The following is a 15,845-nucleotide window of genomic DNA, read 5'->3' on the forward strand; positions in this document are numbered from 1 at the left end:
AAGCTGATTGGTTGCTATGGGCAACCTCTCCACACTTTTCACTGCTTGATAAATAGACCCCTCTATCCCTTGGGGTATAATAAGCTATATGTTCAACTAATTAGGTTCACTTTCAAGTAGGTCTGGTTTAATGCTTGTATTAAAAATGATGGGCGGCAGTAAGCAACCCCCCTGGGTAGCACTATGTATGCCCACTAAGGGGAGCACTGCTGAGAGGTGTCTCTCTAGAAACTTTAGGGGGCCCCTTCAAAAGTTTGCCATAGGGTCCACAAGGTTCTAGTTACACCCCTGGCCCTGACCATTCAATAGAGAACGGTCAGTTATCAACTGTATCTGCTGATATTACATGTCACAATGTAAGGTGTGCTTACTTTATCCTAAATGATAAATAGATTGATAGATTATAAGTAGATAGAAAGCCATGGCAAATGCATGCAGAAGGGGATTTTTTCACCTCCAGTATACTGATCATGTGACTTGTTACATCATAAACAGCCTTTGTGATGTCACTGAGCTTTGGTAGAAAGGTCACCATTTTGTAAAGAACTGTCATTTTTCAACTTTATCTGCTGATATGACATCTCACAGTGTAAGGTATGTTTATTTTAACCTAAATTTTATATTTGAAAATAATGATAGATAAATAGACAGATATAAATTGTGAATTGCTGACAGGATGTGAATTCTAATTTAAATAGACTGATCATGTGACTTGCTATAGAACTGACAGTTGTCAACTGTATCTGTTAATATGTCTACTGACCTTGTACTATAAGCTTATTTTAACCTAAATGATACATATATAGATTATGAATAGATAGATAGCAATGGCAAAATGCATACAGGAGATGACTTTTCACCTCAGTATACTGACCATGTGACTTGCTACATCTTAAACGGCCTTTGTGATGTCACTGAGCTTTGGTAGAAAGGTCACCATTTTGTAAAGAACTGTCATTTATCAACTTTATCTGCTGATATGACATATCACAGTGTAAGGTATGTTTACTTTAACCTAAATGTTATATATGAAAAGAAAGATCAATAGATCGATCGATCTGCAGGTCAGGTGTGATTTATAACCGTAATAGGCTGATCACATGATTTGCAATAGAACTATCAGTTATCAACTATATCTGTTAATATGTCTACTGACCTTATAGTGTAAGCTTATTCTAATCTAAATGATACATATATAGATTATAAATAGATATATACCAAAGGCAAAATGCATACAGGAGGTAATTTTTCACCTCAGTATACTGACCATGTGACTCGTTGCATCATAAACAGCCTTTGTGATGTCACTTAGCTTTGCTAGAAAGGTCACCATTTTGTAAAGAGCTGTCAGTTATCAACTGTATCTGCTGATATGACATCTCACAATGTAAGATATGTGTACTTTAACCTAAATGTTATATAGGAAAATAAAGATAGATAGATAGATAGATAGATAGATAGATAGATAGATAGATATGATAAAATGCATGCAGGGGACAATTTTTTACCTCAGTATACGGACTATGTGACTTGTTGCATCATAAACAGCTTTTGTGATGTCACTCATCTTTGGTAGAAAAGCCACTATTTTGAGGGCCAGATAAAGAACTAGAGGGGTCTGGGACTGAAAATTTTAAAGAGCCTATACCATACCTCCCAACTGTCCCGCATTTAGCGGGACAGTCCCGTTTTTCTGGGACTGTCCCGCTGTCCTGCCCGCGGGCCGCAGTGTCCCGCGGTGGGGGAGAAGTTGGGGGAAGCATACATGCTGCTCTGCCATGCAGAGCAGCGTTTATGCAGAGCTAGAATAGACGCTGTGCGCATGCGCACAGCATCTATTCAGAGTACGGGGGGGAAGCCCTGGGGCTGCCCAGCATCTCGTAGATGCTGTCCACGCCCCGTTAGTGATGTAAACGGGGGGTGTCATCAGACCACGCCCCCTTTATGATTAGGCCACACCCCCTTACGGACGCAAGCGCCACAGGCGCGCAGGTCCCGACTCCCTCCCAACAAATGTTGGGAGGTATGCTATACTGAGAAGGGGAGGAGCTGTGACCAGTGCTGTGTGGGTGTGACCAATGATGTGTGGGTGTGGCCAGAGCCATGTGGGTATATACACCCCCCCCCACACACTATCAGCCCCACTGTTTCCCTAAATACATAAAAATAGAAAAAAAAATTATAATTTTGTGAGTAAACTACAAAAAAAAACAAAAAAACTATTTTAATACTTATAATTGACTGTGTGAGCAGCTAGTCATCATCATGCTGATGATGGGCCTATTTTTATGTTGAGTCCTGTAGGTGTAGCTCCATCTACCCCATTGCTAATGTAGCCCTGTAAATGTGAATACTATTTATTTTATGATTGGGCTGATTGCCTGGGGTTCAAGGGGGGGGGGGGGGGTGTGGAAGCTGGGGGAGGTTGTTGATTTTAAAGTGCGTATGGTATTGATTTCACTGTGGGCGTTGTTGGGATGAGTGAGGCTTATTCACTGCTGGGGTTTCCATATTCTTTTACCTATCTTTTGCCTTTTGTTGGGCAAATACAAGATTTGTAAACCCTCAGGCCCTATGTACAGCAGCACCCCTTGAACCCACTACAGTTACTCCTCTGCTTTAGAATCATCTTATTAGAATTCCCCTTTTGAATACACATCTGTATCCTCTACAGGTGATGAAAGAACGCTCTTTTCTCCTTGTGCAGGCTGATTGGTTATATTCTAAGGGACCTATAATATAAATATCTGCGCTAGCATCCATATGTCATATAGCCTTGATACTAAATAATGTGGTTGATCGCAATTAGTACATTAATAAATAGGCCCTTAAGTTTTACAGAAGAAGTTCTTTACTTCCTCTAATGTTTGCACCATCACCATCTTTAAACCTTGCAAATAATCTCTCTGTCTACGGATTTTTTTTTAAATTTATTACCAGTTATTTATATAGCGCGCACATATTCTGCAGCGCTTTACAGAGAGAGTATTTGGACATTCACATCAGTCCCTGCCCCAGTGGAGCTTACAATCTATGTTCCCTATCACATGCGCACACACATACACACAATAGGGGTAATTTTGTTGGGAACCAATTAACCTACCAGTATATTTTTGGAGTGTGGGAGGAAACCGGAGTACCCGGAGGAAACCCACGCAAGCACAGGGAGAATATACAAACTCCACACAGCTAGGGCCATGGTGGGAATTGAACCCATGACCTTATTGCTGTGAGGCAGTAACACTAACCATTACACAGTCTGTGCTGAATACGGATTCATATTGGCTGACGTCTGGTAAGCATTTCATTGGCCAGTATCCAGCATTTTGTAATCAGCTGATCACATTTAACTAACCATCTATACTTAGATTGTATCTTCCTTTTCCCACCATCTCTATTAGGGGTGTAGGTAGATTGACCAGACATCTGCAATCATAGTACACTTAAAAAAGAAATAACTAAAACATTTGGATAGAAAATCTGAACAAATTATTTACCCTTAATTGCGTGTCAACAGATAAAAATGGCTACTACCAAAACAGTTATGTCATCGGGTGGGCACATACTTAACATACAGAAAAGAGTAAGAACAAGCATTAGCATTATTTTGGTTATTTTTCTGGAATGACATATGAACATTAATAAGACAGTATAAAGCAGTTTAAGAAAATAGAGGTCTTATGGTGCATACACACGGTCAGATTTGTCAGATGAATGATTTGAACGATTTTACCAAAGATTTGAACGATTTTAACGATTTTTGACTGCTTTAAAATGAATGGAATCGTCCAAGTCTGACTGCAATCACATCAGATATCGTTATCTGACCATCGGGAACGCGCATCGTTCATCGTTCATGCATGTCAGATTTTCCTTCAAATATGAACGATTTTTTAAATCGTTATCGATCAGATCTGAAGAAAAATCTGACCGTGTGTATGCACCAATAGCCATTGTTAGACACTGAAGCGTGATGGAGAAATACATGGACACGGATATATATATATATAGTCACCACTCCAAGTGCTGCTCCAGAGAAGCTCCAAAAGCATATCGGTTAATAATCCATCACAAAGCTACTGCTCCCCGAGTCTCTGCTGTATGTACAGACTGTTGGTAACTATATATACTGTAGCTGATTGTCATAGCAGTAATTTATTTCATTTTGTTCCTTGACGAGTTTGACTTTAATCAGAAGAGTACATTGATAGCCATGTAGACCTTGTGTGCTCCAGTCATGGCTCAATTCTCCAATGTCTACTAGACTTCAATTAGGCAACACATGGGGAACCATTAAACTGAGATATGAGTATCAACGAGGTAAATTATCTGTTTTATTTAGAATGGATCTGCTTTACTTCTCGCTGGGCATACACTACACAATTATCTGCCAGACATATGTCCAATCTGGCTGGTTGGAGTGAAAATCTGATAGTGTATGGGAGCAAATGACAATCGACCATATGGTCCCAAACACTGGAAAAACAGACAGAAATGGTCGTTCAGACAATTTTGGTTAAATCAAACAAATTTATCCAAATTGAACAATCGTTTTGGTCAGTTTCCCTGTGTTCGGGACCACTTGGTCAAAAGTCATTTGCTCCCCATACTTTACCAGGCTTTCATTCCAACCAGCCAGATTGGACAGATGTCTGACAGATAAATGTATGCCCAGTATTAGTAATTGTAAATAATTTAAATATAGATGATCAGCACATTTATTACACTCCTCAGTCATATTATAAACCTATATACATCTATCATAAGTGTGACCGTTCCTAAGGAAACTTTATATCCCTGGGTTCACTGATCTCTATGGTATAATTGCAAAAAAAGTCTTCATCTTTAACATTTGAGTAACAGCTCCCTCTAGTGGAGTGTGTGTATATCCTCTACAATGCCATGCTTGCTTAGTCCTTATTATAGTGTAAACCAGCCCAAACTGTCTAGCGCTGTGGATTTGTTGGGAATTCTGCCTGTTTCTCTATGGCAACTGTTCAAACGGGATAGTGAGGGAGGAGTGGAACTTGAACATCAGTAGACTGTCACTCTCACTCCTCTATGATATGGCTTTTGCAAACATTTTGCTCATGTTTAGTTATAGCAATCCATTTACAGTCAATGAGGCTTACATATATTCTGTTTTCTCAACCATGGTGTCCTCTAGTGGTAAATATATGACAAAAAAAAAAAGACTGCAAGACACCTTAAAACCAGATTACCACTGACATTACATTAGCATTGGACATATTTGTCACTTTTTGTTTCTGGGGTCCAGGGCTGTGCCAACCCTAATTATTTTGGTATACAAATACAGATTTTGGCACCCCATGGTGAAAAACTAGGTCATAGTTTTGAAAATATGTTGTTACATTTAATAAAAATGCAATTGGATTCCTCCACATGCCCTTTGTATGCCATCAGACACCTCCACATGTTCCTTGTATGCCATCAGACCCCCCCTCCACATGTTCCTTGTATGCCATCAGACCTCCCTACACATGTTCTTTGTATGCCATCAGACCCCCCTACACATGTTCTTTGTATGCCATCAGACACCTCCATATGTTCCTGCTAAGGGGAGCATACTACTACTGGGGGCCTGCTAAGGGGGGGCATACTACTACTGGGGGCCTGCTAAGGGGGGGCATACTACTGGGGGTCTGCTAAGGGGGGGCATACTACAGGGGGCCTGCTAAGGGGGGGCACTACTACTACAGGGGGCCTGCTAAGGGGGAGCATACTACTACTGGAGGCCTGCTAAGGGGGGGGGCACTACTACTACTGGGGGCCTGCTAAGGGGGGGGGCACTACTACTACTGGGGGCCTGCTAATGGGGGCACTGCTACTGGGGGACATACTACTACTGGGGGTACTGCATAGGGGCACCACTACTGGGGCCATTGTGTAAGGGACACCACTGCTGGGGGCATTGTATAAGTGGCACTACTACTGTGGGCATTGTATAAGGGGCATTACTACTGAGGGCTTTGTGTATAAGGGTCACTACTGTGGGCATTGTGTAAAAGGGTCACTACTGTGGGCATTGTGTAAAAGGGTCACTACTGTGGGCATTGTGTAAAAGAGGCACTACTGTGTGTCGTAACATAAATAAGAGATACTATTTTATGGTGTAATGTGAATCAGGGGCACTATGTGCGGTTTAATGTGAATAAGATTGTGCACTGTGACTCCTTGGGCCGTAGCCCACTATGTAAACAAGTACTATGACTCTGCTGGCCGTACCCCACTGGGTGGGTGCACTACTTTTCATTTCTGCCACTGCTGTGTGGCAATGTGTCATAGATGTGCTTTATACTGTGGTGTCTGTGTCGCTAGGGATTAGAACTAGGGATGTGCGGCGGACCATTTTTGCAGCATTTGGATTTGGTTCTAATTCATCGTCCGGCTTTGGATTTGCCAAATTGCGGTGACTGGCTTTGGATTTGGATTTTTTTCAAAAATTGGCAAAAAAAGCTAAAATCACATAAATTGGGCTTTTTTTTCTTCCTAGAGTGTTATTAACCTCAATAACATTCATTTCCAGTCATTTACAATCAATTTAGACCACCTCACAGCTTAAATTATAGTTTTCACCATTATTGGCCAAAGGTTGCAGTGAGCTGACTGGTTACCAAGCGTCAGAGCAGCGGCACAGACGCCCAGTAAGGTCACGGAGCTTGTATACACACAGTGGGCTATGCGCTGTCACGGAGGCTGTATAATACACACAGTGGGCCTATTCCCTTTCACAGAGCTCGTATAATACACACAGTGGGCCTATTCCCTTTCACAGAGCTCGTATAATACACACAGTGGGCTATGCCCTTTCACGGAGCTTGTATACACTATACACTCAGTGGGCTTGTTATGCCCAGTCACGGAGCACTCACAGTGGGCTTAAGTCACAGCCAGCGGCAAGAAGAACACTGCCTACTCTCCCTAGTCTCACTTTCTCTACTTAACACTGTCACTACACTAACACTAACTACGGTCCGTGACCGCCCAGCCTCCTCAGTAAAGCGAAATGCCGCCGACTGACGGGCGCCGCGCCTTTAATAGAGGCCAAACGTCACCCGGGTCTCGCAAGAATCCGACGCCGGCCGGGTGACGTTCGGCCTCGAGGTAGAATCCGAGTCATGCGGGAACACCCGAACTTGTGTTCGGGTGGACTCGGATTCCACCAGTTCGGAGCGGTTCGGATTCCTCAGCATCCGAACCGCTCATCTCTAATTAGAACCAAATCCGGCAAAAATGGTCCGGCGCACATTCCTACTATCAATAGTGTAAAGCCACAGTATGTATACATAAATCCCAAATATATATAAACCGTATATATCAACAAGCATTATCCAAAACAGTGGAGACTCATTTAACCCTTGAGGTGCCAAGGTATATATTGGGTGAAAGCTATTACAGTGTAATATAGTATTACGGTCAGTAGACTTACTGTATACAGAAGTATGGAGCTTACCATTCTCCAGTGTGACCTGCACATCCAAAAATCTAAGTGCTTTTATCAAAGCATGATGTAAATTTAACAGGACTGACAGAATAATTATGTCTGTCAATAAATGTAGTGAACTGTTCACTAGTCCCAGTTCAAATCAAAAAGACATCATCTATGTACCTGGCATAGAATAGACTCCTGCCAGATACATAGGGGTCCCGAAAGAAAATGTCCTGCTCTACCATAATCATATACGCGTTGGCGTATGATGGGGCCACATTGGACCCAATCACACAACCAACGAGCTGTAGCTATAGCTTGCTGTCAAAACGAAAAAAATGACGGGTCAAAATAGTTTCCAAAAGGTCACAAACTAGATCAATGTTAGGTCCTTTGTAAGCATCTTTCCCCATCACCAACCTTCTAACAGCCTCCAATCCCTCAGCATTAGGAATAATATTATAAAGACTATTGATATCAATACTGCACAACAAGCTGTTCTCTGGGATATTACACAAGTCACCAATCAAATGTAAAAATTATGTTGTGTCAAAAAACAAAGGGTGTTGCCTAATACATGGTTGAAGCACTGCATCAAGATACACTGATGTAGGTTGGAACGGCCCCCTGGCCGATATAATCGGACGACCAGCGGGTTGTTCAAGCATTTATGCATCGTAGGTCACGTATACATCAGTGGAGTGATGGGAAATTCAGGAATTAACACATCACCCAAATCCTTAAGAGATTTCACCAGCATCAACCGCTAAAGTAATTCTCTCACGTAAATGTTTTTTGTACATACAGTAGTAGGATCATTCTCCAATAGTTTATAAATAGACATATCAGATAACTGTCTATCAATTTCCTGTTCATAAGCGGAGAGATCCCGAATGACTATAGCGCCACCCTTATCCACAGGGCGGATCACTATGCTTTTGCCAAAGGTATGAAATCAGACACAGTAACGTGAACTACAAGATTCATAGTGTACTTAATGAGTTGTCCTTGTGGATTGGCTTACATCGTTAAAACCGACAGAAGACTCAGAGAACGCATGGCCCTTCATAGGTCCGCCATTAGGGCCGCGCTCAGTAGTGGGAACAGTGATCAACCGATCACACGCCATTTTGTACAAGCGGGTCATAATATTTCGGCGATTAAATATATTATAATTGATCATATCCCTAAATCTAACAGAGGGAGTGATAGATCTTTAAAACTCCTCCAGTGTGAAGCACGCTGGATCTATAGGCTAAATACCTTGGCACCTCGAGGGTTAAATGAGACCTTATGTCTCCACTGTTTTGGATAATGCTTGTTGATATATACGGTTTATATATAGGGGATTTATGTATACATACTGTGGCTTTACACTATTGATAGAATAATGAGGACATCTTTTTTACATTCGATTTTAGGTATATGTAATCTGCTAAATATCATCTGTATGTATATTATGCTATTTATAATGTGGTGCTTTATTGATTGAATATGCTGGTCTCTATTTGTGCTATGTAGTGCTTTGGTATAAGTAAATTGAAGTTGAGACATAGGCCCCGATTCAGACCCACTCGCAAGCGGCTGTCCGCTCACAAGTGGGTCGATGGTCTGCACTGAGCATGCGCACGACGGAGGGAGCTCCGTCGTGCGCATGCGCCAGACGCGACGAGCGAAGGAAAGTCCTTCGCTCATTGTGTCTGATCAAAGGGGGCGTTCTGTCGATGTTGATTGACAGCACGCCCCCTTTGGTGGGCGTGCCGGGGGCGTGCCTCCCTGACGGGGGCGTTTCCAAGGGAACGCCTCCCGTCAGAAGCCGGCCCACTGACATCACTAGTGATGTCAGTGGGAGTGATTTTGGCTCTGATAGAGCCAAAATCACTCCGGGCCTTGCGGTTGAAAACCTCAACCGCAGGCTCCGGTTCGCAGTTTCGATGGTCGCGATGGTCACGACCATCGTAGCCATCAAACTGCACGCTCGTATAGGCTGTGGGTGGTGACCCACAACTATACGTGTCCAGGAGGACGCTCCATTTTTATGGAGGGCGGCCCTCATTCAGAGCGTACGGCTCTGAATGAGGGCCATTGTCTTATTTAAATATTCTCTAATCCAGTACGCTTACGTTTAGGTGCTGTATGTTTGTATTGTTGTGGTTACCCCGGCAACGGGAGCACGGTGATGTCATGATTGGGCGCCACAATTTCACCTGATGTGTGGAGGTGATAAATATAAGTACACTTATGTTATTTTATACGCTGATGAAGGAGCAATAAAATTGGGCTCCGAAACGTTGGTGACTATAAACTGTGTTAATGTGCAATTACTTACCAGAGTGCCGCTGTCTCTGGAGTATTATATATATGTATATATTTTCAGTCTTTTCCGCCATAAATGCTAGTTCAGCAAGTTCCGTCTCCAGTCTCACTGCATTCAGCTCGTTAAGCAGCGCTGCATTTGATTCGACGGGGCCGTGCAATTGATATGGATGGAGTGCACTATGTAGTGTGCCCTTCCTTTGTTGGCACTCTACGAAACTGTGCTACTAGGAGTTCCAATAGGATCAGCCCAGCCTGTGCCCCCAGCGAAATGTACCCCATGCGGTACAATGCTGCATCACTGTGCAGCAGAGGACGGGACCATGGTGATGTGAGGATCCGCTGGCCTACTCTCTCTGGTGCGCTCCCCAAAACCTATGAGTCTCCCAGCCTTTTCGGGTGATTACGCCGGTATGGCGTTTGATTTACTTTACAGCTCACTGTCGCCTTCACAGCTTCAGTAACAGTGCAGTTACCCATGGTAAACCAATGTGGATAGAACCGTGTGTATTCTGAAAAGTGGGGAGCGGATATCATGATAGCGCTAGATGGTATGGCAACAGTAGAAACGATAGTAAACATATGTTTCTATTGCCAGCGTCTGCAAAGACCTATGAGACCTCTGACCTGAGACCGTGTTACACGTTAGTTGGGCATCGGCAAGTCTACAGAGATGAAGCCTCCGGCATATGGGATGACTCGTCCTACGCCATCGCAAGTTTTCGCAGACATTTCCCATTGCTATAAGATATATTTTTATGGATGCTATTAATAGTTTATATATGTCCTCCTTGTAGACGACAGTATAAGAAGTGTGATAGAAGCACTGGAGAAGTGTGGAATGGCTTCTATATTTGTCCCAGATTCCTGTTTTATGTCTATTAAAACCCCCAGGAGAAGTCTGTTAGGAAAGCAGACTAGTAATGTCGGCTTCTGTGAAAAGCCAAAATGGGTCCTGGGAGTGTGGATGTGAGGTGAGGGAGGGCTCCATCCACAGGCCACTCCAGGTATTGGGCCTTTCAGCTTGGTAGCAGGCTCATCATGGCTTTCACCTGGAAGTGGCTAATATATGCTGGGTCTAGTTAGGACTGAGCGTCTCACACCTGGGTGAGCAGGCCGACTAGCCTGTTCAGAGACACTTGGTTATATACTCCTGTAAGTACTATGCACGTGTTTTGTTGATGGTGAGGGCAATAGGCCCTGCCATTATTATATAGATGAATCTACTGTGTATTGAGTACCCAGACGGGCTAGGACTTAAGTTTATGTTTTATTTATGTTTACATGTTTGGCACATTAAAGACTGGCTCTGACCAACTTGCACGAGAACCCCAGACTGGTGTATTGTTTCCCGGCTGCTGTGTGTGTGAAAGAGGGAGTCCATCTACCCCAGGAGAGGGACCCCTATCCCGACCTGATCACAGAAGCTATGATCTAAAACCACAGAACAGGCGTCACAGCAAGTTCTTCATAAGGGGCTGGGGATCTGCAGGCTTGGTCATTCAGCATGTGTTTAACATTCCGTTTTTAGAGGAGTTCCTTAGAGCAGAGGTTCCCAAACTCCGCCATTACAGTCCAGGTTTTAAGAATATTCATGCTTGAGTCCATGCGGGTAAATCAAACTGACTAAGGTACTAATTAAGTCACCTGTGCTCAAGCATGGATAGCCTTGAAACCTGGACTGTAATGGTGGAATTTGGGAACCTCTGCTCTAAAAACTGAAAGTTAAACCATTTTGAAAACATGATGAATGACCAAGCCTGCAGACGCCCAGCCCCCTTATGAAGAACTTGCTGCGACACCTGTTCTGTGGTTTTAGATCATAGCTTCTTATACTGTCGTCTCCAAGGAGGACATATATAAACTATTAATGGCAACCATAAAAATAAAGCTTATTACAATGGGAAATGTCTGCAAAGAACGTGCGATGGCGTAAGATGAGTCTTCCCATACGCCGGAGGCTTCCACCCTGAAGACTTGCCAATGCCCAACTGAGGTTAACACTGTCTCAGGTCAGAGGTCTCATAGGTCTTTGCAGAAGCTGGCAACCCCTGCCGAGGAGGACTACAGGCAGAAAGGAAAAATAGATTAATGGCTCTATTTGGCGCTATGTACCTCTTCTCTGCATTGATGTCTTATCCCAGTGGTTCACTAACGTTCTTGTATCACGGTGCCCTAGAGTATCAGAATGGTTTTCATGGCACCTCTACGTTTAAGTTTGTTATTGAGAAATTCCAATTTTTTTTTTTAGTAAAGTGAAGTAAATTGCGCTGACCTGTCATCCTTAGGGTCAGTTATGTGGTGGGGGACAGGTTTGCGCTTCTGTTTGCTTATATATTTACATTACATTGACCATAAATAATTTAATTTGTTGCTGGACCACCATCCTGAGGCACCCCTGCAAGTGTCACGAGGCACCCCAGGGTGCCACGGCGCACAGTTTGGGAACCGCTGTCTTATCCACTCAATGCACAGTACATGCAAGAAATACAAAACCACATATAGGGCTGTATTCAATTAGGTGTGAAAAGTTGCATTCGCCAGTTCAAAGTTTTCGCGCATATGTGCGTGTCACACTTTTCAATTGTGTTTGCATGTGCAAAATCGGCAAAGGCAGAAACCGGTTAAAAGTTTTCACTATGACTAATTTGCTTAATTGCTCCTAATAATAACATTTCATGTTTTACTAGTACCCATTTAATGTGCTCCCAATTTAACTACAATTATTTTTTCCAAAAGAAATTGCTTTACATCATTTTTCCACACTTATGGAAATATCCATATAACAGCCATTTGACTCAATTTAAGAACCCAAAACAACTTTTATTAGGGCTATTAATACACAATATAATTTTTATGGGGCACAGACTGATTTCTCCAAATTGTGCTGTACTTTTCGCTAGTATCGACATGCACAGTTTTTGTATGCAACGCAATTGGATAGGACAAAAAGCAGGAGCGCGCATTGAGAAAGTACCCAAAACAGATCGCATTAAAACTGGCAAATGCGACGATAACTTCGCCATGCAATCGCTTTTCGCCGACCGCGACTTTTCACCCCTAATTAAATACGGCCCATAGTGTGAGAGTTTTTATAATACACCACTCGTGCGGCGGACAGAGAAAGAGGGTGGTAGCCCTTTAAGCATCCATTCGGTAATGCATAGAAATATGGCGCTGTACAATGTGAAAACAGCATGTAAATGGACAAACGAATGACAAGACTAAATTGTAATGAACAATTACCTGTATTATGTTACACTAATGATAACACATCAATAAAACATTTGTCTGCCCATGTCCACGCTCTTCCCATTGTACACCACCATATTCCGCCTATCGGCGACTTTTAGCACTCATTCCCCTCCCCCCGCAGAATTCTGCTCCCTATGTACTAATCGGTCTCCCTACCAATCTGGTAACAATTTGTTTGTTTGACCAAGCTAAAGACGGGTCTGAATTGGGGAAGTTTAATTATGGCCACCCTGTGCTTGGGAAACTATATAAAAATATAGCTGCTACATTCCATTGATCAAATAAAAAAAAAAAGCCATCACATATCGCTCCCTCCACCAAGACTACAAGCGTACATTTCCACCCAATGTGAATCCTACTGTAAAGCAGACCATTTATTAAGGAAAGACAAAAGTAAACCTTTACTACAGTTTATTAACAACATTAAATAATGCAAAGGCTAAAACGTAAACAACAGTTTCACAGGTCGCTGTGCTCCAAATAAAAAGCATCTTCGATAAGAAAAAAGAAAAAAAAAATATCCAGAACATAATTTTGTTTAAGATACTTGACCATGAGTAAATGAGGTCTAAACTGTATAAATAAGTCTGACAGCCACTAATCGCTTAATGTCTCTTCTTCTAAAGATCAAGTCTTCATTATCGGGTAAAACTTGTATTTCCACAGCTCTGCGATTGGTTCTCTCTAACAACCCCCCCAAAAAATCAAAAAGTCTGCAAACATCATAGTAGAACAATGGATACTGAAAAAATAAATTAGCCCCCTATAAGCTGTCTTCACAAAGGGTGTTTGTAAATCTCCAGATTACATTTACATATGTATAAAAACAATCCTGAGAGGGAAATGATTTAAAAAAAATATATATATCTCTATACACAACTTCCATGTGCAAGACTTTGAGTTAAAAAAAAACAACAACGAAAATGACCGCAAATCAGTCGTTTGCTGCGGATTGGATAATTTCTGCTGCATTGGGGCCCAGTACAGCGTCCAGCGGAGCCCGTTTCTTAGCAATATTGCGTCCAGTGGAGATGAGGTCAGCATACCCTCGCTGGTGGGAGAAGGCATAGGCCGAGCGTCTCTTGGACGCACCACGTCGCATTGTGCTGGCCCGCGGCTTCCACTGAGCTTCTTCCGATTTGAATTTCTTCAGGTTCTTTAGAATCTTAAGAGAAGAGAAGACTGGTTATATTTGGCATCACTGGTCATGAGTAATACAGATGTGTCCTTACACATCTTTACTGCAGTTGCGCCAAAAAGCCCCTCTAGGTGCGTCAGATCCCGTGAGACGGTGCTAGCGCCGGGCGTCTCTTACGCATTTTTCTTTGGCGAAAATGCGTCTAAGTCGCAAAGCAGGGTGACTAAAATGTGCAGTGCGACTAAAATGCACCAGGGGACTGTGGGCCTGATTCGGCTAGAAACGCAGTTGCTAATACGCACGCAATGGGCCAATTGTTGCATTCTCTCATGCATCGCAGTGTGCGAACTAGCAATTGCGATGGGAACTGTGATTGCAGAGGTTACGCAGCCCCAGAGCAGAGTGATTGACAGGAAATGCCGTTTGTGGGTGGTGACGGGGAAAGGGGAGGGCGAACTTAGGCATGCCGTTGCTAAGGGCGCGCATAAATTATCCACTGCGTGGATGTTAACAATTTCTGAGTAGGGTCAGGGCTTGTGCGAGTGTGCATATGGGTCCAATGTTACTCGATGTTACCGATGGTTTCGCTATGTTGCCCTAGTATACGGATGTGAGTTAGGGGAAGTGGGCGTCCTTCTGTCTGGCTGCGATCGCAATGTGAATGCAAACATCTACATATCACCGCTGATATTAGCAACTGCGCTGCGTGCGTAGAAGCAGAGTTGCGATCCGTAGTGAATCAGACCCTGTGCTGACTCACTACTGTGATATACAGGTGTCACATTTGATAATGTGACACCTGTATATCAGTTGGGTGCGACTGAGCCCCTGAATCTGTATACAAAGTGCTACAATGTAGCGGCCGCAGCTTTTTTCATTCCAAGTTCCGTTATGGTTCATATACAGACCCAGGTGCACACAGATATACAAGTGTCGCATATCATATGAATCAGCGCAGTCTGCTGGCGCGTCCTAGTAGCATCACATTGCTCCTTAGATGTATTTTCAGCTAAAAAAAAAAATATTCTAAACAGACGCCAGACGCTAGCATAGTCTCACGGGACAGCTTCACCCAAACCCCCGAAGGTTACACAGATGACACATTCAAACGGGTGAACCAATGCTAGATCTTCGGAAGTAGCAGCGAATCAGAGAAGCCGGCTAGAGGAGTCTATTTACACAAGACGCCTCCTCCGGCATTAGCATATTACACACAACCGCTGCGCACAAGTGTGCAACGGCAGTGTGATTGGCGTACATCTCTGAATGAGGCCCAAAGTCTCAAAGACATTACTAACCACACAGGGACGTAATTACCGAAACACTGGACCCCCATAGCAATGTCCTAAAGCACCCTCGTAGACTAATGTTACGGACACCTTCCCCTGATGCTGTCTAACATTACACCAAATTCCTGTTAAAAAAATTATTAATCTAAAGAAGATGTAATGGGTTAAGGCAACCTGTGGTTCTTCATCTCTTGTGTGATCTACAGACAGGCTGATCTGATGGGACTTTTAAGTTTCAAAAGAGCAGGCATTTACCAGAACGCTAGTCCGGTCGTGCATGCAGCCCTGTCCTCGCTAACATATTGCTCATCTCCTGATATACTCTGTGCTGCTGGGGGACACTGCTCCTTACACTATACAACCCCCAGTCGCCCCCATTACATGCAGCCCGGTCTTC

The 15,845-nt window shown here is 43.2% G+C and overlaps 1 protein-coding gene and 1 long non-coding RNA gene across 3 annotated transcripts in view; one reads left to right on the top strand and one right to left on the bottom strand.

Annotated features, from left to right (window-relative positions):
- Nucleotides 1-15,845, top strand: part of LOC148519500 (uncharacterized) — a 123,623-nt gene that overhangs the window by 7,846 nt on the left and 99,932 nt on the right. The window lies entirely within an intron of this gene.
- The window catches only part of LOC148519501 (phospholipid-transporting ATPase IC-like), a 99,350-nt gene continuing 96,757 nt past the window's right edge, over nt 13,253-15,845 (bottom strand). The window contains exon 29 of one of the 2 annotated variants that reach the window (XM_088476458.1): nt 13,253-14,186. In XM_088476458.1, coding sequence (XP_088332584.1) covers nt 13,956-14,186 — 231 coding nt within the window. In that variant the 3' untranslated portion in view covers nt 13,253-13,955. The remainder of the gene's footprint in view (nt 14,187-15,845) is intronic. The other variant, XM_088476457.1, reaches the window with a different exon arrangement.

This window comes from Taudactylus pleione, unplaced genomic scaffold (assembly GCF_031769625.1).
Source record: "Taudactylus pleione unplaced genomic scaffold, aTauple2 ptg000189l, whole genome shotgun sequence".
Lineage (NCBI taxonomy): Eukaryota > Metazoa > Chordata > Amphibia > Anura > Myobatrachidae > Taudactylus > Taudactylus pleione.